Below are 25,346 nucleotides of genomic sequence, written 5' to 3'. Positions count from 1 at the left end.
ATTATCCAGTCCATCATTCATGGGCATTTAGGTTGATTCCATGTCTTTGTTACTGTGAATAGTGCCGCAATGAACATATGCATGCCTGTATCTTTATGGTAGAGCTATTTATGTCCTCTGGGTATATATCAAGAAATGCGATTGCTGGGTTGAATTGTAACTCTGTTTTAAGTTCCTTGAGAGCTATCTGAACTGCTTTCCACAGTGGCTGAACTGGTTTACATTCCCATCTGTAGTGTAAAAGTGTTCCCTTTTCTCCACAACCTTATCAGTATCTTTTTTTTTTCTTTTTAATAATAGCCATTCTGATTGGTGTGATATGCTATCTTATTGAGGTTTTGATTTAACTTCTATTTATTTTACTGCAGGGGGAAAATATGATTTTTAAAATGTGCCAAAAATTATTTTCTTTTTCAGGTTTATCACTTCTAACCAACTGAATGTGATTAGGACTTTCATAAGATTTTAACTGAAACATTAAAATTTTCCTGGATGCCAAGATCTAGAAAGAGGAATTTCCTTTTTCAGAGAAATTTTAGTCCTCATCTATACATATGATTCGTCTGAGTAGCTCTTTAGTCTCTATTAGTTGTCAAATGACTAATCTCTCACCCAGATTCATAACTCTTTGGAAGGAGAAAAAGGCCCAGTTTGAAGGTCCCATTAATCAGCTGTGTTCAGTTTTGGGAGTGAGCACTGAAGTCTGCACTAATAGATGTCAGTTGATCAGGAGGAAGGTAAGGGGGAAAAATACTTTTTCAAGGAAAACAACAAAAAATTATCTACCTGAGATATCTAATGGCGATTAAGGCTTTCCATCGAACAGGGCTAGCTAAGGAATCCAGGGGCTCGTCTCTAATGAAGTCCTGCAACACAAGTAAGGAGGTGAAATGTTTCATGAAGGCTCAGGAAAGTTTCCAGATGCAACCTCATTGGACCATGGGGTGCTCTGGGTCAGAAACAAGGCAGAGATCTGTTACGTGGGACTGGTGAAGTCAATTCACTTTTTAAAAAGATAGCCCTGAACTCTTGGTAATGGAATACTCAGGGCCTTTCTTATTCCTCCTCTGCACACTCACCAGCATGTAACCAATCAGCATCTCCTTGGAGGAAAGCTTAAACTCCTGATCCTCAGCGTCTTGGACAGCAATGGCAATCTCAGTGATGCTTCTTGCAAAACTCATTTGCAGATCCATGTCCTAAAACAAAAGCATTCACCTTGCAAGTCAAGGTCTAAGGCACCACACTCAGGTCTATAAACATGTGACCTAGCTTTGAAATATGTTCCCAGACAGGAGTGAGAATCTTTGCTTCCTTTGCCATCTCTACTCCAGCCTAGGGTCTAAGTTGCAGGGAAAGTGAGAACCAAAGGCCGATTTCCCTGACTACCATCCACAATAGAATGGAGGTTTTCTAGGACAGTGACTTTCAAACTTTTTTGACCATAATCAACAGTAAGAAACAGTTTACAATTCTGCCTAGTACCTATATACCTCAAATATGTTTAATATATAACTGAAATAATAGTTATAATTGCTATAAAAAGTATTCTGTAATTAATTTCATTAAATAATTTTGCTGATTGTGACCTATTAAATTGATTTCATGGTCAACTGGTGATCAACGTTTGAAAAACATTGCTTTAGTTTATAGCTCAACTTCTAATGTTCCTGGAACCAGAATATAGTTCCTTGTTCTGCCCTGGATTAGAATCATAGATTCTGATTTCAGAACTAGATAGTTACATATTGTAAGCCTTTCCACTGAAATCAAATCTTTGCTTGGCATACTTCAGGGGAACTCTCTCTGTCTCATACCTTGTTCATCACAGACATGCCCAGAACCTAAAAGAAAAAATCAAAGGCAAAATTAGATACTCAAATAAGTAGCAGTCACACATACACCCAACCCAACAAAAGGACCCATCCACCAGCCTGAAGGACAATGGTAAAGCAGGAGGTGGAGCTTTGCCAAGGGGTGTCTTGCCAAGGAGAGGGGGGACTTTCATGTCTTCCATTTTTAAAGTGAGATCTTGTACATTAGCAGAGGCTTTCCCCCAGGTAAGTCATGAATAAGCTACAGAAAACAGGATAGAGACTTCGAGTCTTGGGTGTTCAGGCTTCACAATCTGTTTAAAAAGGCTCAATAGACTTTGGTAAGGAAAAAGGGTAAAGGCTCTTAGGGAAATGAGAAGTGAAAAATTGTAAAAGGAAAAGTCAAAGGACAGCTTACTCTGGAACTGTGAGCACAGTGAGTTCTGCTATAACATTTGTGCTGAAAATGCAGATTTGTTCCAAAGAGATTGACATACTGTATCAGAGAATACTTTTAGCATGTATTCACGTGTTGCATTCACATTTGCTTGTGTGCAGTTTCCTCTGTGAGAGGAAAGGTGCGCAGTTGAACTGAGTCACGTAGGAATACTCAAAGTACACACATGCACACATCCCATGAATCTACAAGTTACCTCAGTTTACTGTGTGTTATGAGCCTTTCCCATCTAAATCTGGTGTTACAACTGTCCATCAGATTTCAGATAAGCCTCCTTCCTTTTACCATTTCTTAAGAAGTCCCAACTTTCACAACTGACTTCAGGGTTTCAAGGTAAAATGCCAGTTTCTGGGTAGCATTTCTGTATTAAATTTTTTTTTAAAGATTCATATTCATTGACAAAATGATTTCATACACAGAAAACCCTAAGGACTCCACAAAGAGGCTGCTGGAACTAATTAATGATTTCATAAGGTTTCAGGATACAAAGTCAGTAGCAGTTTCATCATTTTCATACACCAATAATGTCCAGGCTGAGAGTCAAATCAAAAACATAATCCCATTTATAATAGTCACAAAGAAAATAAAATGCATAGGAATACAGTTTACCAAGGCCATGAAAGACCTTTACGAGGAGAACTACAAAACACTGCTAAAAGAAATCAGAGATGGTATAAATAGACGGAAAAACATTCCATGCTCATGGATAGGAAGAATCAATATTGTTAAAATGATCACACTGCCCAAAGCAATTTACAGATTCAATGGTATTCCTATCAAATTACCAATGTCATTCTTCACAGAAGTAGAAAAAAAACTATTACAAAATTTATATTCAAACCAGAAAAAAGCCTGACTAGCCAAAGTAATACTAAGATGGAAGTATCATACTACCTGACTTCAAACTACACTATAAGGATATAGTAATCAAAACAGCATGGTACTGGCACAAAAACAGATACATAAATCAATAGAACAGAATAGAAAACGCAGAAATAAAGCCATACACCATATGATCTTTGACAAGGCTGACAAAAAAAAAAAAGCAATAGGAAAAGAACTCCCTATTCAATAAATGTTGCTGGGATAACTGGCTAGCTATATGCAGAGGAATGAAACTAGATCCTTACCTTTTACTATATATCAAAATTAACCCAAGATAGATTAAAGATTTAATTGACAAGTAGGACCTAAAGAGCTTCTGCACAGCAAAAGGAAGTATCAACAGAGTAAACAGACAATCTATAGAATGGGATAAAATATCCTCAAACTATGCATCCGACAAAGCTCTAACATCCGAATCTATAAGGAACTTTAACAAATCAACAAACAAAGAACAAACAACCCCATTAAAAAGTAGCAAAGGACATGAACAGACACTTCTCAAAAGAGGACATATAAGTGTCCAACAAACATGAAAAAATGCACATTATCACTAACCATCAAAAAAATGCAAATCAAAACCACAATGAAATACTGTCTTACACGGGTCAAAATGGCAATTATTAAAAAGTCAAAAAAACAACAGATGCTGGTGAGGCTGGGGAGAAAAGGGAATGTTTACACATGGTTGGTGGGAATATAAATTAGTTCAGGCACTGTGGAAAGCAGATAGGAGATTTCTTAAAGAACTAAAAGCAGAGCTACCATTCCATCAAGCAATTCCATTACTGGGACTATACCAAAAAAAAAAAAAAAATATGGGGCTGGGCGTGGTGGCTCATGTCTGTAATCTCACCACTTTGGGAGGCCAAGGTGGGTGGATCACAAGGTCAGGAGTTTGAGACCAGCCTGGCCAACATGGTGAAACCTGTCTCTATTAAAAACACAAATATTAGCTAGGTGTGGTGGTGGGCACCTGTAATCCCAGATGCTCTGGAGGCTGAGGCAGGAGAATTGCTTAAACCTGGGAGGTGAAGATTGTAGTGAGCTGAGATTGCACCACTGCACTCCAGCCTGGGTGACAGAGCAAGACTCCATCTTGAAAAGAAAAAAAGGGTTTATTTTGCCAAAAAGACACATGCACTCACATGTTCATTGCCGCATTATTCACAATAGCAAAGACATGGAATCAACCATGGAGGACTGGATAAAAATGTGGAAAAATATGTATACATATATCCCACATTTATATATAGATATATATAGATATGGTTGGGCTGTGTTCCCATCCAAGTCTCATCTTGAATTCCCACATGTTGTGGGAGGGACTCAGTGGGAGGTAACTGAACCATGGCAGCAGGTCTTTCCTGTGCTGTTCTCATGATAGTGAATACGTCTCACAAGATCTGATGATTATATAAGGGAGAGTTTCCCTGAACAAGCTCTTGTCTGCTGCCATGTGAGACATCTTTTACCTTCTGCCGTGATTGTGAGGTGTCCCCAGCCACGTGGAACCGTAAGTTCATTAAACCCTTTTTTCTTTCCATTCTTGGGTATGGCTTTGTCAGCAGATTGAAAATGGACTTATGCGGTAAATATAACATGGATTACTATGCAACCATAAAAAATAATAAAATCATGTCTTTTGTAGAAACATGGATGGAGCTGGAGGCCATAATACTAAGATAATTAATTCAGGAGCAGAAAACCAAATAAGTGTGAGCTAAATAAACATGGAAACAAGACACTGTGGACTATTAGAGGCAGACAAGGGTCAAAAAACTAACTGCTGAGTACTATGCTCACCACCTGGGTGCAATATGCCCATGCAACAAACCTGCTGTGGACCTCCTATATCTAAAAGTTGAAAATAATTTCTAAGGGAAATAAATTTGCTCAGAGCTATGAAAAAAAATCTGTCCAGGAGGGGCTTCTAAACAAAAAAAAGTGATGTTTTTTTGAGTGTCGTATCTCAACCTCATTTTCTCCTTAGGTTTTGCCTATATTATCATGTGCATATGTTGCGTTATGGCAAAACTGACTGTACCCTGAAAGTGTAATTGTTATCTTAGTCATCCTTATTTTTCTTCCTCTTCTATTTATTCTTAGAGACAAGGTCTTTCTCTGTCACCCAGGCTAGAGTTCACTGAGACTACTGGTATGTAATATCCAACCTGGTCAGTTATTTTATATATATATTTATAGATGAGGTCTTGATACTTTGCCCAGGCTGGTTTCAGATCCCTGGCTTCAAGTGGTCCTCCCACTTTGGCCTCACAAAGTGCTGAGATTACAGGTTTAAAAAAATAATTTCTTGTAGAGATGAGGTCTCACTATGTTGCCTGGCTGGTTTCCAACTCCTGGCCTCAAGAGATCTTACTACCTTGGACTCTCAAAATGGTGAGATTATAGACATGAGCCACCATGCTTGGCCTCTCCCTCTTGTATTTTCCTCAGTGATAGACTATAAATTAATGTAATATAAAACATCTTTTATTATGTTTTCTATTTCTAATCATTGCTTATCAGATTTTGAGTGCATCAGAATCAGCTCCTGAAGAACATGCTGAAAATACAAATTTGGTGATTCATCTCTGAAGACTGTGATTCATTAGGCATCTCTATTTTTAACGGGCTCTCAGGCAATTCTTATGTAACTAAGGTGTGAGAATCACTGCCCTACACTCTTCCACTAGCAGATACTGATGACTATAATTTCGTGAGTCCTTATGAGTCTATTCTCATCACATATACATATGAATAAATGTGAAGAGCACTTATGCATCAGCATGTGGTTTGTGGAAGCACAGAAGAGAAGCTAAAGGAGTCCCTAACATCAAGGTGCTGACAATCCAACAGGAGAAGCAGATGTGCACGTAATCAATGAAAGCCTCCCACATCCATCTATAAATAAGAATAATTCATGAGCCTTTTAAGCATACATATTACCAGAGTTTTCCCAAGACCTACTGAACTAACTTCTCTAGAAAACAACCCTAGGAAGCTATATTTTAAACTTGATTCTTATGTGATTCTTAGGTGGCTAGCCTGGTATTTATCAGCAAAATGGATGAATTCATAATATGCATAAAGCAACTTATTAAAGATACAAATAAAGCGCTATGGAAGACAGAATGATCAGATGAATTCCATTCTGGTGGCTCTGAAGGTAGAATGTTTTTGGTATGTTTGAGAAGCATCAAGGAGGGTCAGGGTGGCTGTGACGAATGTGAAGGGGAAAACGGTGCAACACAGGTGAACTGAATAGCTTGACGAAGGATATATTTTATTAACTTAAAAGCATGTATATGGCACTTACTATTTGTGAGATACTGTTCAAGGTAGTTTGTAAGTCTTATCATATAAAAAGTTAAACAACTACCATTGGGTAACACTTCTGACACTACTACAGAGAAGTAATAAGCCAGGTGCCCAATAGTACAGGAGCAACTGTTCTACATTCAAACCAGGGTGAGATCACTATGGATATGATGGACCTAGGACAATCACTTCATCACAGCAGTGGGAGGACATGAACTGCTCAGGGGCTTAGGAAAGAACACAGATTACCTGAGCCTATTTTATAATTGATTTTTCTGTTCCCGTGTGTTCTCATTCCCCAGACATACCAATCATACATCTATCTTTCTTTTGGACTGTATCCTCTGAGCCTGAAGGATGCAGACATCCATGCTGCTACATAGCAATCCATGATACATTTACCGTATTCTGTTTTCATGCTGCTGCTGAAAACACACCCAACACTGGGATTTTATTCTTTTTTATGGTTGCAAAGTAAACCATGATACGTTTACTATGTTAGTCTGTTTTCACATTGCTGATAAATACATACCCAAGACTGGGAAGAAAAAAAGCTTCTCAGGGCCTGAACCCCTGTGAGTTTTAGGAACCCCAGCCTAGAAATGGAGGCAGCCTTACAATGGGTGTTACCTGAGAACACTGGCCATAAAGACACAGGACTTGGGATACGATGTCTTGATTAAGTCTGGTGAGAAGTTGCTTCTTGGGAGCATGGAGAGCCACAGCTCCGTAGATGACCATGACATCTGTCTTGGTCAGGCTCTTTTTCCCAGAAAAAAGGCTCTGAAGACCAGGAAAGGGAGATATGAAAAATGTGACTGAAGGAGTTTTATTTTCTCTCATGGTTTTTTCCCTAATCCCATGGACCACCCACTACAGGGGATAAGAAACCAGACTGAGATGGTTCAAATAAATCTAAAATGAATACACTCTTGCCTGTCTAAATGTAAACAGCCAGGATAGTACTGTGGGACTATCAGACCTTCAGAGAGAGAACTAGGAGAGGCTTTTGTTAATTATTTATTAAACCGCTTTCCTGCAGGGGAAGCAGAGTACACATGAGAGGAGCCATTCACAAGGGCTGAGAAGTTGGTAGCCTGACAAACCTAGGCACATGGAGAGCGCATTTAGGATCTTCCAGATCAGTTTTAGGGTCAGAGAAAATAAAGTAGACTTTTCACATAGCTGATCATCCTATAAAGCCTGGGCTTGGACAGTTCTGACCTGGAATAAGAACCTGGGGACAGGAGTAAGTATAATATAGAGAAAGGATATTCACTGAAAAAATCAGTGTTTTCTGGACTTGCAATACTGGGAACTTTAAAAAAGATGATTCTTCTTACCTTATATCGATTCATGAAAAAGTTTTCCTGATTTTGGAATGTTTTAAGAACTTTTAAAACAATATCCAAATGGGTCTCAGCACAGTATCCTAAAATAGATGTTATTCCCTAAAATAAGAAAAGGTATGACATTTTGAGTTTAACCATTTATTTATTCAACAAATATTTACCAAGTACCTATTATGCACCAGGTACCCTTTTAGGTGCTGGGGATACAGTAGTTTGCAAAACATACTAAAGTCCTTGTGTTTGTGAAGTATACAACCAGGAGAACTGACAGGGAAGCAACGGCAAAGTGAAATAAGTAAACACATCAATTCAGTAAACAGGTAAATATATAGTGTGCCAGATGGTGATAAGTGCTATAAAGATAAGTAAAGCAGCAATAGTGGGGGAAGTTTGCATTTTTTAAACAAGATAGTCAGAGATGGTCTCATAGACAAGGTGACACTGAGCAGAGCCCTGAAATGAGTGAGGTAATGAACCGTTAGACTGTCGGGAAAGTAGACTTTTAATCAGAAAGAAGGTAGGTGCAAAGCTCCTGAAGGCCACTGAGAAGGCTGAGTGAATAGTCAGGGAGGAGAGCAGTGCAAAATGAGTGAGAAAGGAGGTGGGGAGTTTATCATAGTAGGGCCTTTTAGGCCATCCCCAAGATTTTGGATTTGTAATGTAGGATTGCTGGGAAGCTAAAGGAGGTTATTTTCAGCTTGAATTGACTGATGGTTTTAAAGGATCATTCTGTTCCTGAAACTTTACTGTAACTTCAGTGGTTAAGTTTCTGAAATCTGGAAGCTCTTGTTTCGTACTCTGACGTTATATATTCCCTCTGTCCCCACCTCTCTTGTCCAAAGCTGATTTCACCACTGTTCTTTCATGGCAGTTTGTTCCTGAATCCTGTTACATGTCATTCAGTTGCATAACTCTGCTAGAACCATCACGAAAACCCATAGACCAGACCAATCTTGTAGAGCCTGGATAATAACTGTTCTAGTATGAAGCTAGAATTGGAGCTCTAGCATCACATGATGGAAAACATTTTGCTTAGGAGATTGAAAACCAAGTAGGCTCAGTGGGATATGAAAGTCATGTGTTAGCATTTTATTTATCCAGAGGTCATTTACTAAGTGACTTGAGTGTTTAAGACATATTCAGGGACTTAAAAGTTAAGAAAAAAAGGTATTTGAGAAGCTCAATTGGACATCATGATTTATTTTTTAAAGTTTGTGAAACCCTCAAACCTTAAATAAAAGTCTTATTATACGCTTATATCTAAAATCAACTTACTTTGTTTCCTAACCTATACCAGAGCTAAGATGGAAAAAATGATATTGGAGATGGTGACAACAGCAAGCAATAATAATATCTGACAAGAGAAAAGGAAATGATAGTAATATAAGTTTCAAAAGTTCAGTAAAGTTTAGTGGTTTCTAGCCATTTACTGTGGGAGAAAGGACCCTAAATATCTCAGAATTTCTGTGGAGAATGTATAACACACTGTACTTTTTTTTTTTATACTGGTGGTCTTTATTAACCTGGGAAGTATTTTTTGTTGGTTTATTTTAAAAATACACATCTTCAGCCAGCTGCGGTGGCTCATTCTTATAATCTTAGCGCTTTGGGAGGCCAAGGTAGGTGGATCACCTGAGGTCAGGAGTTTGAGACCAGCTTGACCAACATACTGAAAATCCATCTCTAACTAAAAATACAAAATTAGCCAGGCGCAGTGGCAGACACCTGTAGTCCCAGCTATTTGGGAGGCTGAGGCAGGAGAATTGCTTGAACCCAGGAGGCGGAGATTGCAGTGAGCCAAGATGGTACTACTGCACTCCAGCCTGGTTGACAGAGCGAGGCACACTCTCAAACAAAAAAAAAAAAAAAAAAAAAGAAAAGGAAAAATGATTCTGTCTTAACAGGAACAACAACAACAAAATGCAAGTCTTCTTCTTCCTCCACATTTATGTATGCTGTGTAGCCACAGGCTATGATAGGAAGTAGGCAGAGCTTTGCAGAAGCACTTCGGGTTGTCCTTACATTCTCTCTAGATTAGTCGATAGGCAACTTTTGGCTTGTAAATTCAATCATTTTGATGCTCATAATCATGCTCTAAGTCAAGCCAAGCTCAGAATATATCAAAGATACTCTGGTTAGGTAAGAATTATTGAAATTCATTTTCAATATTTTTACAAACTTGGTTAAAAATGAAGTATTGATTTTTAAACATAAAAGTCCCACTTTTCTGAAAATTTCTGTTGGGCTATTCTGAGTGTATTAATTGATAATTCTGGTTAAATAGAACATTATTATAAAAGCAGTCAGAGGTTTTGAGGGTAGGATTAGTTGTTATCATCCTAAGAGGAAATTGAGAGCAAGGGATCCCACCTGTCTTTGATCCCCTAGCTGGTTGGGAGCAGTCAGAAACTCCTTAATCTGTGAGTTTACAAAGTCTGAATCTTGGCAGCATGCTAAGGTGGTTCCCAAGGCTTTCCAAAGGAATTTCTGGAAAACAAAAGACAAGCAACAGGATTTTAAAGGTTGGAAAGCAAGACTCTGATGAAAGTGGAAAGAGTTAAAATAATCATCTGAAGGAAAAAAATTGGGATGACTTAACAACGTTCAAAACCATGTATCTCAAGTATTCTCTCTTCTTGAGTGTTTCCTTCCCCTCCCCCACTCTGCCCTCCATCTGTGCTCTCCCGTACTCCTCTCTACCTTGTGTCCTGCCACTAAAATATTTTTTACTCACTATGTAATTTTTTATTTTCTTGCTTGTCTCCATGCTCAGGATTGGGGTTCATTGTAGCAGAGGGTCTTATTCATTATTTCCACTGTATAGTTCCTGGTTGTTAACTGTGCTGAATAAATGCTCATTTAATAAACATGCTCAATGAAAAGAGGAGCGTTTTTTCATTGTTGTTTTTGCTGTTTTTAGATGGAGTCTTGCCCTGTTTGCCCAGGCTGGAGTGCAGTTGGCTTACTGCAACCTCTGCTTCCTGGGTTCAAGCAATTCTCATGGCTCAGCCTCCTGAGTAGCTGGAATTACAGGTGTAAGCCACCATGCCCAGCTAATTTTTGTATTTTTAGTAGAGATGAGGTTTCACCATGTTGGCCAGGCTGATCTCAAACTCCTGGCCTCAAATGATCTGCCCGCTTCAGCCTCCCCAAATGCTAGTATTACAGGCACAAGCCACTGCACCCAACTGGTTATTTTGAAGATGGCTTTAATGTGTTTTACAAGGTTCAAATCATTCCTAGCTATATAGTATCAGATTGGCATTTCTTTATTTAGAACCTCCATATTGTCACACACAAGAGACAAAACTGGCTAGTTGGTGGTCCGCTTCAAGGACTGCACAGCTGGCAGAACTGTTCCTAATAAGTGGTCATTATTGACCACAGGAGAATCTGTGGAGCAGGAGGAAAGGAAAGTCTAATGGAAACAGACAATGTAATTAGTGCATTCAGGAGAAATGTGCAGATCAGTCAGGCTTAAAATGAGAGGGGGGTGTAAGGTGGTTAAAAAGAGGTGGAGCAGTTGCTGTTCTCTCAACTCCCAGAGTGACAGCAGCCTCAATCAGAGTGAGAATCTGACCAGGTAGCATCCACCCCACTTTCGCTTATTTAGGCACAAGACCCTATAATAAGGAAATTACAGTGGAGAAAACTGTGTACAACACATAAGTAAAAATGTATTAGGGACAAAGTTGCTAGAGTCTATTTCAGCCCACCTTGGGTGAAGGACTGGAAAGCATCTGAGAACGTCTCGTGCTGCAGGAAAAAATTGATGTCATAAAGGAAAGAAAAAGTTCAACTTAGGTGTAAAATGTTAGTTTTAGTGCCTCCCCGTCCTGCTGACCCATTGCTTCTCTGTGGATTTTGGTCCAGTGCATAGTACATTACTGCTTTGAGGCCTCACATGGAATCCAAGAAATCAGAAGCCTAGCATTGGAAGAAAATGTGGTAGAATACAAAAATAACAACTTTCTATCCTACCTCTGTCCATGTCTCATGATGCGGTGTTGCATCTCCTTCAATCAAAAAAGGAGTCTATTTTCCCATTTATTTGAATCTGGCTGGCTTTTTTGACTTGCTTTTGGCCAATAGGAAGTGGCAAAAATGATAATGGTTCAGTTCTGAGCCTATACCTCAAAAGTCTTTGCATACTTTGCTGCTATTATCACCCTGAGAGTTAGCTTGGGCTAGCTAGCTAGAGGATGAAAGATCAACAGGAATGAAAATCAGCTGTACTAGTTAAGATGCATCATTTACCAGCCAACCTCAAGTATATCTTATGAGCCTAGTTGAGATTAGATGACTACCCACCTGAGCCTGACCCAAAGTGTCAAAGTACAAAGTTGTGAGCGAAATAGGTGGCGGTTATTTTAAGCCACTAGGGGTAGTTTGTTATGCAGCAGAAGCTGATTAGTACATTCTTATTTTACTCTTGTTCAGCGTAAGGCTTGAGAGCATCTAGACAGCTAATGCTTAAATTGCTCTGCCTACATACAACCATTATTCTGGAGTAATCTTATAGGTCTGAAAGTTGTTGAATAAATGGCATGACGTGCACAGAGCTAGTCTTATAAGAAGATAGGGCATTATTCGCCAAATCTCCCTAATGTGTGCTGGCAGGTTGTCAGACCTTGGAGAATCAGTACTCTGGACAAAATTAGAGAGTCCATTGATGAGGAAAATTTTGAAAATTACATATGGGAGTTGAATATTGATAAAGAATAATTTGTGGAAAGAAATACTTAGTACTGGAACTGAGAAACTTAAATACTTTTCCAGGAAAATGAACTTTTGAATATTAATATAATAAAGACCATGATCAAAGCTTTTATATGGAGTACATGCTCTGTGTCAAGCCCTTCACCAGGGACTTGTATATACTTTAACTCATTGAACCCTCAGAATACTACAACCCTCAGAGGTGGGTATTGTTTCTAGTTTATTGATGATTATGGTGAAGATCCACAGAGATAAAATAATTTACCTAAGGCCCCATCAGTAGTAAGTAGGAGAAAGTGGTTCCAAACCCCATTTGGAATGGATGGCTACAAGATGGAAAGTTAGGTAGGGGCCATTTAGAGACAGAGGGATACAACTGACTTTAAATACATGTAAAGGGATAATGTTTGAAAAATACTTTATTGCTCTGACTTGTCCTGTTAACTGATACATGACTGTGGGTCCTTTAATCATTGTTCTCCCTGGCCATATCTCTTTGTCACTGGAAATTAAAACCTATTTCTTCGGCCACTGGCTTTTGAGTGCTCTTTTAGCTATAAGCTTTTGTTAAATTGTACTAGATTCTTTTTGATAGCCTGCCTCACAAGACTGGCAAAATGGAAGACAAGATATAAGCTGACATTAAACCACTGCTTTGGTGAAGACTACTATTAGCCTTCCTCCTCTAGAAAGAACCTCTGAGTTTTAGTCAGGCGCATCTCTGTCTTATCTACCTCTCAGTCTTGCTTGCAGGTAGTGTGGTCATATGAGTAAGTTTGGGCTGAATGTGAGGTGGAGAGAAGGTAGTATTCACCTTTCAGCAAGTGGCCTTAAAAAGAAGGAACTCTTTTTTCTAAATGTTCCTCCCTCCCTCTGATTGTAGTACAGAGAAGATGGAGCTAGAGCAGCCATTTTGGATCATAGGTAAAAGCTAAGGATTCCACCTTTGCTGAAAAACTAACCTTCTCAATGGAGGTGTTGCTGTAACTGCCCATTTGCTGTTTGAAATCCCGACTCAGCTGAACAGTCCAGGCCGTGTCGTTGATCTTCCATAAGGATTCTTTGAGCAACTGTTGTAGAAGTGGAAGTTAGGTATGAATATGATGGTTTCATGTGCTTTCTTGGTATTTTTTTATTATCTTTTAAAAGTTTAAATATATTTTAAGTAGTATTATTTCTTTTCCCATAAAATAACTGATTCCTTTGAAACTTTTCCTCTTAGTTTATTCTAAAGAACATTTTCTGATATGTTGTGAATTTGCACTAAGTATAAGATACACAGAATGTGGAAAAGCGACTTCCTTTTCTTCCTTTGAATAAATGTTGCTAAAAGACGTAAAATAGAAACTAATCCAATCTGAAACTCAAAGTTGGCATTTTTCTAGTTTTGATAGATTTGGAAAAACTCCATTTGTTGATATTAATTTAACTTAATACATACTTTAAAAAAACCCCAAACAGGATGGAGATTTTTGGAATAAAGAATTAAATGTCTTAAAGAACAGGCTCATTTCGATAAACAGGTATATTTCTGCAAACTTCAACTGGAATAACTAAAGATTCCTGGTTTTTTCAATACCTCTGAGACAGGGTCACAATCAATTATTTGAACTCATATCATTCTTCATTGAACAATACATAGAAAGGTGTTCTTTTTCTTTTTGACAAACACATTGCAATATATGTATTGTTTCTCCTATATATTTTCAACTTTAAGCTTAGAAGAGGACACAATGCAAAGCAAAACCAATGAAAAGAATTGTATACATGTTCTTAATAGGAGCTCATTCATGGGTTCTTTAAAGAAATTAAACAGTTTTGGAAATTTAAGAGAAGAAGACATGTGCAGACAGTTTTGGGAAAAGACCAGAAATATATTCAGAATTGGAAGAGAAAAAGGAACTGTTGTCAAGGCTTCCCACTAGAAAAAAAATATTTTTCTTCCTAGTAAAAACAGTTATTTTAAAATGATAGTGAAAGGAAATCTGGTAGGAATTTTGAGAGAGGGAAGGGAACATAAAAGAACCATAAATATAAGGAGGAGAGGTGGATCCTAGAATTGAAGACCAGGATAGCAGAGCAGTCAGTTTCAAATCTCATATTGGATAAGAATCACTGATGGGAACATTTAAAACATGCTAGTTCTCAGGTACCACCCCCAGAGATTCTGAATCTGGAAGGGATGGAGATAGGAGGTGGAGGAGGTGCTGTGGAGACATCATTGAAAACTGTCTCTTCTAAGAGGCCGTAGGTAATTCCTAGGTAGGTGCCTTATAAACTGAAAACCTTCTATATTAAGAGTCTGTGGGCTATATTAGAAGTCTGTGGGCTTCTCTTCTCCTGCAAGTTTCTGAAGTCACATCTTTATAAAGCCAATGTCCACCACCTGTCTGCAATTTACAGTTTCTGGAATTTGGTATCACCTGTGGCACTGTTTAGTTGTAAAGCTGCAAGAAGTTTACGGGTGAGACACAAAATTCTTTTTTGGAAAAGCGATACAATGCAGCCCTTTGTTTTTTAGACATTAGGAAAAAGACACCGAGCCACAAATAGAAGAGGAAATATAGTTGTGTTTAGGGGCACAGAAGTGGAAATTACATTAATCTGTGTTTCATTATGTAGCTGGTAAAATAATAAATTTGCAAGAAGTAAAAATTCGAAAACTAGAGAAGATTTAAGAAAGACACAGGAAAAAATATGGCTGAATAAATCTTCAAAACCGTCTGAAACTTAATCAAGTGGATTTCAGACTGTTCAAATTATGGCGATTAAAGAACATTATCCTTAAGTGATCACTTCTAACATTCTAGTTCTTTTCCCAAGAAAAGGAAAGGTTGTTTATTATCATCAGGAATCTAGTTCCTTTAATTTAAGATGGGTAACTTTAGCAGATTTCATCATGCCATTATAACAACCATTCTAGAAGCAACCCTTACCTGAAGCAGCATGGTTTCCCATAGAACAATACTGATGTTCTTTCCTAGAAACAAAAATTGATATACTAATTGCAAAAACAAAACAAAACAAAAAACCACACTCCAAGACTCAAATGTTTCCCGGCCAGGTCTTCAGTGGCTGGAGTTCTATTTTAAGCTTTCTTTTGCTCAGAATGCTTATTTGAGATCAAATTTACTACATTGGCAACTTTAAAGTGCGAGGTAGAGAGGTCTTCAATCCATTATACACATCTAGGCTTTTTGCTAATTTCAATGACTACTGAAACAACTATACTTTGATATTCTAACATGAATTACACATTAATAACTTGTTAGGCCGGGCACGGTGGCTCACGCCTGTAATCCCAGCACTTTGGGAGGCTGAGGCGGGTGGATCACGAGGTCAAGAGATCAAGATCACGGTGAAACCCTGTCTCTACTAAAAAATACAAAAATTAGCTGGGCGTGGTGGCACGCACCTGTGGTCCCAGCTACTTGGGAGACTGAGGCAGGAGAATTGCTTGAATCTGGGAGATGGAGGTTGCAGTGAGCCGAGATCGTGCCACTGCACTCCAGCCTGGAGCCTGGCAACAGAGCAAAACTCTATCTCAAAAAAAAAATAAAATAACTTTTTAGAACAATACTAAAATAAAATTTCTCTAGATATAAGAAAAAGACCAGAGCAAAAGTAAAAATTACTGCTGAGAATGTTACCCACTAGGTGTTCTTGTAGTATGAATACTGGCAGAGAAACAGAATATAGAGTCAAGAAGCGAAACAAAGCTATCTACCTTCCATATCAAGCTCATTGTTTTTATTGCCTAAAATGAGGAATAACGGCTTTACACAGAGAAATGGTGCATCATTTCTTCATGTTCTTGCCTCCCTGGGAAAAAACCTGGCCCCACTCCCTCATACCTTCCAGAGGCTGCAGAAACTCAGGTAAGCATGTTTTCCATAGGTCTACCAATTTTGGATGAATTATCTCAGGCAGTATCTTCAAAAGCCCTATAGCACCAATCCCGCGTAACTCCCCTAAACCAGCAAGCATAGATATTACCTGAAGGAGAGAAGAGAAAATGCTCATCAATTTCAGGGGCATTTAAAAAGCCCACTTATTTTTTCCTTTTTATCATTGTTTCAATTCCTTTGACTGCTGCATTGGATAATCTTTTAACAAATAATCACAGTCTATTCTTATTGTTTCTAGAATGAAGCTAATGCTTAGATAGATCTTCTCCTATTTCTTTTTCCCTGAGGATGAAGGTAAAAAAATACATGGAACACACCAACCAAAAACAAATGGAAAGAACACTTAGATATATCAATTAATTAATTAAAGGTACCAGAAAACAGTGCTTAAGTAAATGATTCATATGGGGCCAAAAAGAGACATGGGAAATCCAAACAATAGATGTGGAATTTGTTTGGTGGTACTTATGAATGATATTCAATGTATGTTTGCTTTAAAATTATAAGTAAAGTTTAACAAGTATTTCAGAGTGAGAACGTAATTGTGTCAATAATAAATATTCATGAATGTACTAATATAGCAGAAAAAATTTATTTTGCCTTTTTAGTGTTTCTTTTGGTTTGGAGTATCTATGTAATTTATGTTAGCATTTACTGGAACTGAATTATCCTTATCAGCTTAAATATGTTCTATTTTGGTTCTTTGTAACTCACTCACCAGAAGTCTGGCTAGTAGCTGCTGTGGTGAAGGAAGTTTCACTAGAAAGAGAGAACAATATTTATCATCACTGTAGGGGTTAGAGATTGGGGTTAGCTTTAAGATCAAAGCACTGTAGCCTTCCTAGAAATGGATCCCTCATAATAGAAAAGCTTTGCTGAGTTTATGAATGTACAGACCAGCTCCTGTAGAGATGACAAGTGCTGTGGACTCCTTGGCACTGTACTTCTTCCTCTCCTCTGCCATAATTAGAATTCTGATGATACTAAATAGGTGGTCCAGAGCTTCTGTGAATTCCGCAGGTACCACAAAAGTCAGGATCTTTGGCCACAGCACCTGTGGAAAACAGGGCAAGATGCAAGGGTTACTTATCCATTTTTATTATTTTTCTCCCTGGTCCTCACTGCATGTTTTTCTCTGATTTAGAAGCTTTTCAGGCCCAGTCAAGGTGAGATCATTAAATGATGCCTCTGCACAGCACATTCATGTTCAGGTGTTAGCTGTGGCGGCTGTTGGTCAGTGTTTCTCAATGGGGATGTTGCTGGAACATGGGGCAGGACAACTCTTTGTCGTGAGGGGCTGCTCCAGATACTAGGGGAAGGCTAGCATCCCTGCAACCCACTCACCAGTGCCAGTATTCCTCTTGTCAATATGACAATAACAAAAAGTCCCCCAAGCATTTCCCAATACTCCAGAACTGGAGTGTGACTGCCCCAACTGAGAAGCTTAAGAGAGGATGGTGAATGGGCTGCTGCTGCCCTCTGTGCTTCAGGCTCTAACCTGCCTGCTCTGGAAGTCTGAAACATTGTGCTTTCTTTAGTATGTTTTATGTCCCTTAGAAAACTCTCTTGTCCTGACGGAAACCTTGGTGTCAACTTGTCCTCTTCTCTCTTCTTTGTCATCTATATTTAATTACCAGACTCAGTCTTTTCTCATTGTAAGATTTGTCGTGTCCTTCCATGTCTTGTTTCTATTGTAATGAAATTGCTGTAGATTCCATGAGTTGCATCTGATCTCCTATATAGTCTCTTTGCTTTTATCTACTAATGTGTCAATCTACTGATTCCTTACACTTATCATTTTAAATGTTTAGCTCTTGCTTAAAATTTTTATTGGTTTATCAACCATAAGGTAAAAGTTTGGCATTCCAGGCCCTTTAGGGTTTGATCCTAGATCATTTCTTCATCATTTACTTCTATATTAGAAGGTCTTCAACTTTAGCATGTATCAGAAATATTGGAACTTAGTTGATTGTAGACTTTTGGTCTATATGTCCAGTTTTGCTGATTCAGTAGGTCTGGTATGTGACCTAAAAATCTGCATTTTAAGCAAATATCCCAGATAACTCAGGAACCACATATCATCCTAGATGAAGCCTCTGAGCTACCACTTAATGGTATAGTCTGTTGGTTGTCTTCTGGTTGTGCCATGTATTTCTGAGCACTACAGATTCCAAGGTTCTTCCCTTTGAGTTTCAACTGAATCAGGTCTACGGTGAGGCCTTTCTTAACACTTTCCCAGATGAATAGGGGAAGTTTGGCGTTGGTTGCATTAAAACCACTACTCATGGCTGGGCATGGTGGCTCATGCTTGTAATCTCAGCACTTTGGGAGGCTGAGGTGGGTGGATCATGAGGTCAGGAGTTCGAGACCAGCCTGGCCAACACAGGGAAACCCCGTCTCTACTAAAAATTCAAAAAATAGCGGGGGGTGGTGGTGGGCACCTGTAATCCCAGCTACTCAGGAGACTGAGGCAGGAGAATCACTGGAACCAAGGAGGCGGAGGTTGTAGTGAGCCAAGATTATGCCACTGCACTCCAGCCTGGGTGACAGAGCTAGACTCCATTTCGAAAACAAAAAACAAACAAACAAAAAACACCACTACTCATTACTTAATATTTCTGTATGTACTAGAGGAAGAAGAGAAATAATATATTAATATTACACATATATATAAATTGTCATGAACTATTTAGATGTAAGATTCTTTATGTTGGTTAATTCAACATCTGTTTTTGAGGAACCACTATGTGCTCAACACAGTGTTGCAATACACTTCCTCTAGTCAGAGCATCAGAAAGCTGATGACACATGGAGCACAAACTCATGTCTTTATTCCTACACATGCTGGGCTTTAAAAAGGTGATCCAAGTAACTATAAGTGGTGACAAAAGATCCCTTACCTGAGGCATTCCAATGACCAGTGGGTCCAGGTTTTTTAAGACCTCAAGGCTTGTTTCTCGGACAGATTCCTCTTCCTTTTCATTCTCAGGAAAGTTAGTTTTCACTACTTTCTCCTTTAAGAAAGATCAAACAGATGACTTGTTAATGACTCCTAAGGTTGGTTCCCTCTAACATTCCTTGGGTATGTTCTTATACTCTGGAGTAGAGGATGTAGTCACTCAACTTAAGGGGCTCATGGAACTTGGGCCTTCAACATCTAATCCCTGTTTGAAAGGACCCTTTGGAGGAATTAGTTGGAAAACATACCCCTTGCTAAAATAGAGAAACAAAAAGCATGCGGTTCCTTTGACTGCAGATATCCCCTCCCTTTCCCAGGCCTTTGCGATATTCTTCAGGGCAAATTTTTCAAAGCATGTTTTTCTTTGGGGAGCGAACCGCGATTTCAGTTGTGACTAATTTGCTAAAATCACTGAGATCATAAGCACATGTTTTTCAGCCTATTTATCCAAAGAAAGGGGACTTCAGTTGCTGTGGTCTGAATGTTTGTGTTTTCCCATAATTCATATGTTGAAATCCTAACCCCCAAAGGTGACGGTATTAGGAGCTGTGGTCCTTGGAAGGTAACTAGGTCATAAGAGACAGGCCCTTATGTTTGGAATTCATGTCCTTATATAGGAGACTCTGGAGAGCTAGCTAGTCCCTTCTACCGTGTGAGGACACAGTGAGGAGGCACCATCTGTTAGGAAGCAGGCACTCACTAGACAATCTTGGACTTCCCTACATCTTGAACTGTGGGAAATGAATACTTGCTGTTTACAAATCGCCATTTTATATTATTTTCCTTTATATATAGTGAGCGTTTTTAAAGGATTTTAGAAGCATACTGAAATCCTAAAAAAATGTATTAGGGTTCTAACCCTAATACATTTATTTATGATTTCAGACGTGTGCTATTTTAGAAATGCATGCCATAGAATTTACTTCACTGCTCCACAGTATTTTGCTATAGAAGCCTGAATGAAGTAAGACATCGTTGCAGCAAGTATTGAGATCTCTTTTGCTTTCTCTGAAGCAATTCAGTCTCTGCCCCTCTCCAGACGACCCCAACCCAAGCCTTTTATGGTGAGGTTAACTTAGGGAAAACTGATTTAACCTATCTTGTATTTATTATAAGTTAGAGGTGATTTTAGCAAAAAAAAGAACTGAGAAAACTAGAGGCTGTAAAAATTATCAATAAAAGTGATAAGACTAAAATATTATCTCAAAATAAGTTATTTCATTGAACTCCAGTCATTTTTAATTTTTAAAAAAATCATTTTTTTTACTGTACTCTTGTGACAGATTAAGGACCCTAATCATTTAAAAAAGAAACATAGTTGAGTGGACTGTACTTTTTACAGTAAACTGCAGCCTCTGCATACCAGATTCCTGCTTGACGTCACAAATTGGGAGAAGACATAATCAATCAATGGCCATCCTTCCCGAGCTTCAATATAGGACTTTTCACACATGCTTTGGATGAGGAGAAGAACAGAATTTCTTACCTAGAGTAAGAACAATGCAATAGTAACATTTTACTATGTTTTGCAGAAGGAAAATTTGCCTTCTTTTATTTTATAATCTCAAGGATAATTAAGTGGGAACGTTTTCGAAAAAGGAGCATAAATTGAATAATATTATTACAGGTTGAGTAATCCTTATCCAAACTGCTTGGGATAGAAGTGTTCGAATTTTGGATTTTTTCAGATTGTGAAATGTTTACATTATACTTACTGGTTGAGCATTCCTAATCTGAAAATCTGAATTCCAAAATGCTACAATGAGCATTTTCTTTGAGCATTTCCTTTGAGTGTCATGTTGGTGCTCAAAAAGTTTTCAATTTTGAAGCAGATCAGATTTCCTTTGGGTTAGGGATGCTCAACCTGTATAAATAGATGGAGCAGAAAGTGACTGATAGGTTATGAGTCACCAGAAATGCTCTCTTTAGCCAAAATCTTTCTCCTTGACTCCCAAAGACACATTTTCTATCACTGTGTATTATGAATTGTTAGGTAACTTTGGGCTAAAACACTGCTTCACTTCTAAAATACTCAATGAAAGATAGCATTTTGAACTACAGGTCCACAACTGTTTATTCACAATTTCAAAGTCCAAGCAACTATGAAAACTGGAATTTTGTTTCTTAAATGTAGTGCCAACTCATTTGGTGGCAAAACCCAAACTGAATTGTTTTAAAGCTATTTGTAATCTTAATCTGTGTTGTGTGGATATGCATACATTTTCTTGCAGAAATAGTCATGGATTTTGATTGTGGGTTACTGTCAGAATAATGTTTTTCTAAAAGCTAGAAAATTGTCAGTTCTGAAATATATCTGGCCCCAGAAATTAGAGTGAAGTTTTAGGAACTTGTATTATAATATATGTAATAATTTGGTTTTAATTTGTTTATTAGGTTGCTTCTCTGGAGAATAGAAATCTAAGAACCAATCCCTTCGTGATTAGGTCTTTTAAAATAGAGTGGGAAGAAAAAAACCCATTTTGAACAGGGAAGCCGAGTTACATGGCGGCCAAAACAATTAGCATAAAGGCACTGAGTAGTCTACCTAGAGAAGAGATACACCTTTTCTCTGTTTTTGCCTGGGGAGTTGACCTTCCTTAAAGATCTTTATTCTATCCCAAACTCTTCTTGTAATTCTTTTGTCTTTGTCAGTTACAAGCCAGATTGTTTTTGTATAATCACTTTATTGCTTTTATTGCAAAGCTTTTGCTACTTTAAACTTAGTCACTGGCAATCAAAGCTTCTTAAAAAAATTTATTCCTCTTAATTGGCATCTGTCCAGCATTTTATTCCAAGTAAAATGTGATATTTAAAAAAATATAATAATTGATAATATTTCTTGATTTTTTCCCCCAGTATAAGTTCTACAACTTCTGGCTAGAACACTTTTTTTTTTTAAAGACAGAGTCTAACTCTGTCATCCAGACTGGAGTGCAGTGGTGCAGTCTGGGTTCACTGCAACCTACACCTCCCAGGCTCAAGTGATTCTTGTGCCTCAGCCTCCTGAGTAGTTGGGACTACAGGCATGAGCTACCACACCTGGCTAATTTTTGTATTTTTAGTAGAGATTTGGTTTCACCAGGTTGACCAGGCAGGTCTCAAATGATCCACCTGCCTGTGCCTCCTAAAGTGCTGGGATTACGGGTGTGAGCCACTGCTCCTTAGAACATTTTAATAAATAATCAGAAATATTGAGCAAACTATTATGTGCACAACTTGCTCTAGGTGGTGCCTGGTTGGAAAGTAGGATGCCTAGGCTAAGAACAAGGTTTAGGGATTATTATTTTCTGGATGAGGATACATTATCTTTATAATTAACAAGCAATTTAAAACTATCTGAAGTGTATTGGCATAGTGAGATAAAGTCTCTTTGCTCTTAGTCTACTCAGGTGTCAATTCACTGATTTCCTACAATTATTTTAAATGAGAAAAATCTTCTTTTCACTGAGATGTCCTTTAACTGTGTGTACTTTAGGCCTCTACTTTAATAAATTTATCTTTTTGGAAAAGATGGAATTCTTTTAAAAATGGAATTGATCACAGAGCTCTTTATGAAATAGTCTCATAAGCAGATGCTAAAGAATCAAAATCATTTCATTTATTCCTAAAACTACTATTGACAAAATAACAATTTCTATTAACTCTCTTACTTTTGTACTGGCATCACCCATGACGATTTTGACTGTTCTTTCTATTGAAATGATGTGATTCCTCAACCTGGGCTCTGAAAGACAGAGGGAGAAATTGAGAGGCCTGGCTCAATAGAAGCACAGTATGTTCTAGGGTTGATGAAAAGCTATTAGGATTATGGCAGACAACTGCCAAGTCTCTTGTCTTTAACAAGTTACTTTTTTTTATTCCTTCCCATCCTCTTTGTTTCCAAATCTTTAATGATGTCCAGTGCTCTGTTTCTTATTACATTTGTTTTATTCTGTTTAAAATGTTAGGTTCCGTAGTGGATTCACCGTATCGTCCCTGATGGATCAGATCTAAATATTGTGAGACTGCTTCATATTCATCTGCTGATTCTTCAGTAAAGCAAAGTGCTAACTGAATGATAAGAAACTATATTATACTATGCAAAAATGAATTCTTGTATTTTAGCAAATCTAAGATTCACCAATCTTATGATGCATCATTATTTCATATTGTACCATAAAAATAGTGGCTAATTACAATTAAAGATGCATTCAATTGTAAGATGCACTCAATGTTATGAAAATATGTGCTTCCTGGAATTAATAAAATATGACAATTCATTAAATTATGCTTTTTTCTAAATGTATCAATCTCTAGAGAATTGTACACTCTCTCCCACCCACCCCTTGTTATTAGACCATTTAATCAACCTAAAAGAGCTTCTAACTTATAACTTTGAGTCTCAAAAATTCTACTTTTCATTCTCAACTGGGTGTATCCATACATATTACGAAAGAAGAGAAGTAACTAAAAATGCCTGTTGAAAGGGACTGTAGATTGTAGACCGAGAAGACAGCCTTTCATTTGCACATGATGTTACATAAGCATCCAAAAGACGTAGGATAGTATTAGAGAGTGCATAGACTTTAGTCTGCTTCTTGGCGTGAAATAAACCACATTGGCTTCAACTTTCTTGCTTACCCTCAGCATTGACAGCCGATCTTAACAAAGTCAAGATTCCCATTCGAATGGCTTCATTATTACTTCTTATTTGTTCATCAAAAAATTCCATCAGCTCTGCAGGAGTGGAATGGGCTGCAGGTTCAAGAAATACTACAGTTGTAAGAACTCATTTTCATCCTAGGTGAAGTACTTGTGAATGGGAAGAGGGAAATTCACCATGAAGATTATTCAAGGCACTCTTCACTTAGTAATTTGATTTTATTGTGTCCATGATTCTTTAGTATCACAGAACCTAAATTTAGATACTAAATTCTATGATACTAAAGAATCATGGACACAATAAAATCAAATTATTTTAAATGATTTTTTAAAAAAGAAATTTCCTATTTTTAGGGTTGTCAACTCACCCCAGTTTGGTTTGTTCCTAAGAGAGCTTGCTATGCCTAGGCCACTTCTGTTCATACCTGTGAATGTGGCCTTATTTAGAAATGAAGGTCTTTGCAGATATAATGAAGTTAAGAAGGTCATTAGAGTGGGCCTGAATTTAATATGACTGGTGTCCTCATAGGAAAAGGAGACGAGATCCAGGGCACAGTAACACCATGTGAAGATGGAGGAAGAAATGGCAGTGATGCTTCCCCAGCTCTGAGAGCTGCAGGGGTTGAAGCAGAGAGGGGTGAGAATAGGCCTGGCTGGAGGACAGTGGTTTATTCTAGAAAGTATCAGGGGTGGCTGGGTGTGGTGGCTCATGCCTGTAATCCCAGCACTTTGGGAAGATGAGGCGGGGGGATCATAAGGTCAGGAGATTAAGACCATCCTAGCCAACATGGTGAAACCCTGTCTCTACTAAAATACAAAAAAATTAGCTAGGCATGGTGGTGCGCACCTGTCTGGCTACTCAGAAGGCTGAGGCAGGAGAATTGCTTGAACCTGGGAGGTGGAGGTTGCAGTGTGCCGAGATCGTGCCACTGCATTCCAGCCTGGCAACAGCAAGACTCCATCTCAAAAAAAAAAAAAAGGAAGAAAAAAAGAAAAAGGAAATATCATGGGTAAAGTGAATTAGGTAGGGGTCAGGGAGAAGAGGAAAGTATAGAGACAGAGGGTCTAGTCAGGAGAGCAGTAGAAAGGCGTGCATACCCATGACAGAAAGGTAAGCAAGGAGGTAGAAGTGATGTGTTTCGGGGAGTGCAGGGGTTCAGGAGGCATTGCACTGCTGCTGTCCCTCCTTCTCAGGGACTATATGGGAGCATAGTTTTGTATTCTGACCCCGGGATGTTGGTGCCTCGCATGCATCTTGCATCAGACCTTCTAATCAGGTGATGGATGGAGTTG

At 38.3% G+C, this 25,346-nt stretch overlaps 1 protein-coding gene across 7 annotated transcripts in view; it reads right to left on the bottom strand.

Moving 5' to 3' along the window:
• The window catches only part of MROH2B (maestro heat like repeat family member 2B), a 67,540-nt gene that overhangs the window by 29,000 nt on the left and 13,194 nt on the right, over nt 1-25,346 (bottom strand). For 4 of the 7 annotated variants that reach the window (XM_035291623.3, XM_035291625.3, XM_035291624.3 and 1 more), the window contains exons 10-25: nt 24,033-24,146; nt 23,063-23,136; nt 20,776-20,898; nt 19,354-19,467; nt 17,351-17,507; nt 17,172-17,212; nt 16,400-16,541; nt 15,961-16,065; nt 15,482-15,525; nt 13,508-13,615; nt 10,197-10,313; nt 7,818-7,925; nt 7,105-7,257; nt 1,818-1,844; nt 1,080-1,199; nt 787-866 (exon numbers count right to left, since the gene is read on the bottom strand). In XM_035291623.3, coding sequence (XP_035147514.1) covers nt 787-866; nt 1,080-1,199; nt 1,818-1,844; nt 7,105-7,257; nt 7,818-7,925; nt 10,197-10,313; nt 13,508-13,615; nt 15,482-15,525; nt 15,961-16,065; nt 16,400-16,541; nt 17,172-17,212; nt 17,351-17,507; nt 19,354-19,467; nt 20,776-20,898; nt 23,063-23,136; nt 24,033-24,146 — 1,627 coding nt within the window. The remainder of the gene's footprint in view (nt 1-786; nt 867-1,079; nt 1,200-1,817; nt 1,845-7,104; nt 7,258-7,817; nt 7,926-10,196; nt 10,314-13,507; nt 13,616-15,481; nt 15,526-15,960; nt 16,066-16,399; nt 16,542-17,171; nt 17,213-17,350; nt 17,508-19,353; nt 19,468-20,775; nt 20,899-23,062; nt 23,137-24,032; nt 24,147-25,346) is intronic. The other 3 variants (XM_035291627.3, XM_035291628.2, XM_008992125.5) reach the window with 1 other exon arrangement.

This window comes from Callithrix jacchus, chromosome 2 (assembly GCF_049354715.1).
Source record: "Callithrix jacchus isolate 240 chromosome 2, calJac240_pri, whole genome shotgun sequence".
Lineage (NCBI taxonomy): Eukaryota > Metazoa > Chordata > Mammalia > Primates > Cebidae > Callithrix > Callithrix jacchus.
The sequence above is the reverse complement of the archived record's forward strand: the minus strand, read 5'-3'. Positions and strand labels throughout refer to the sequence as shown.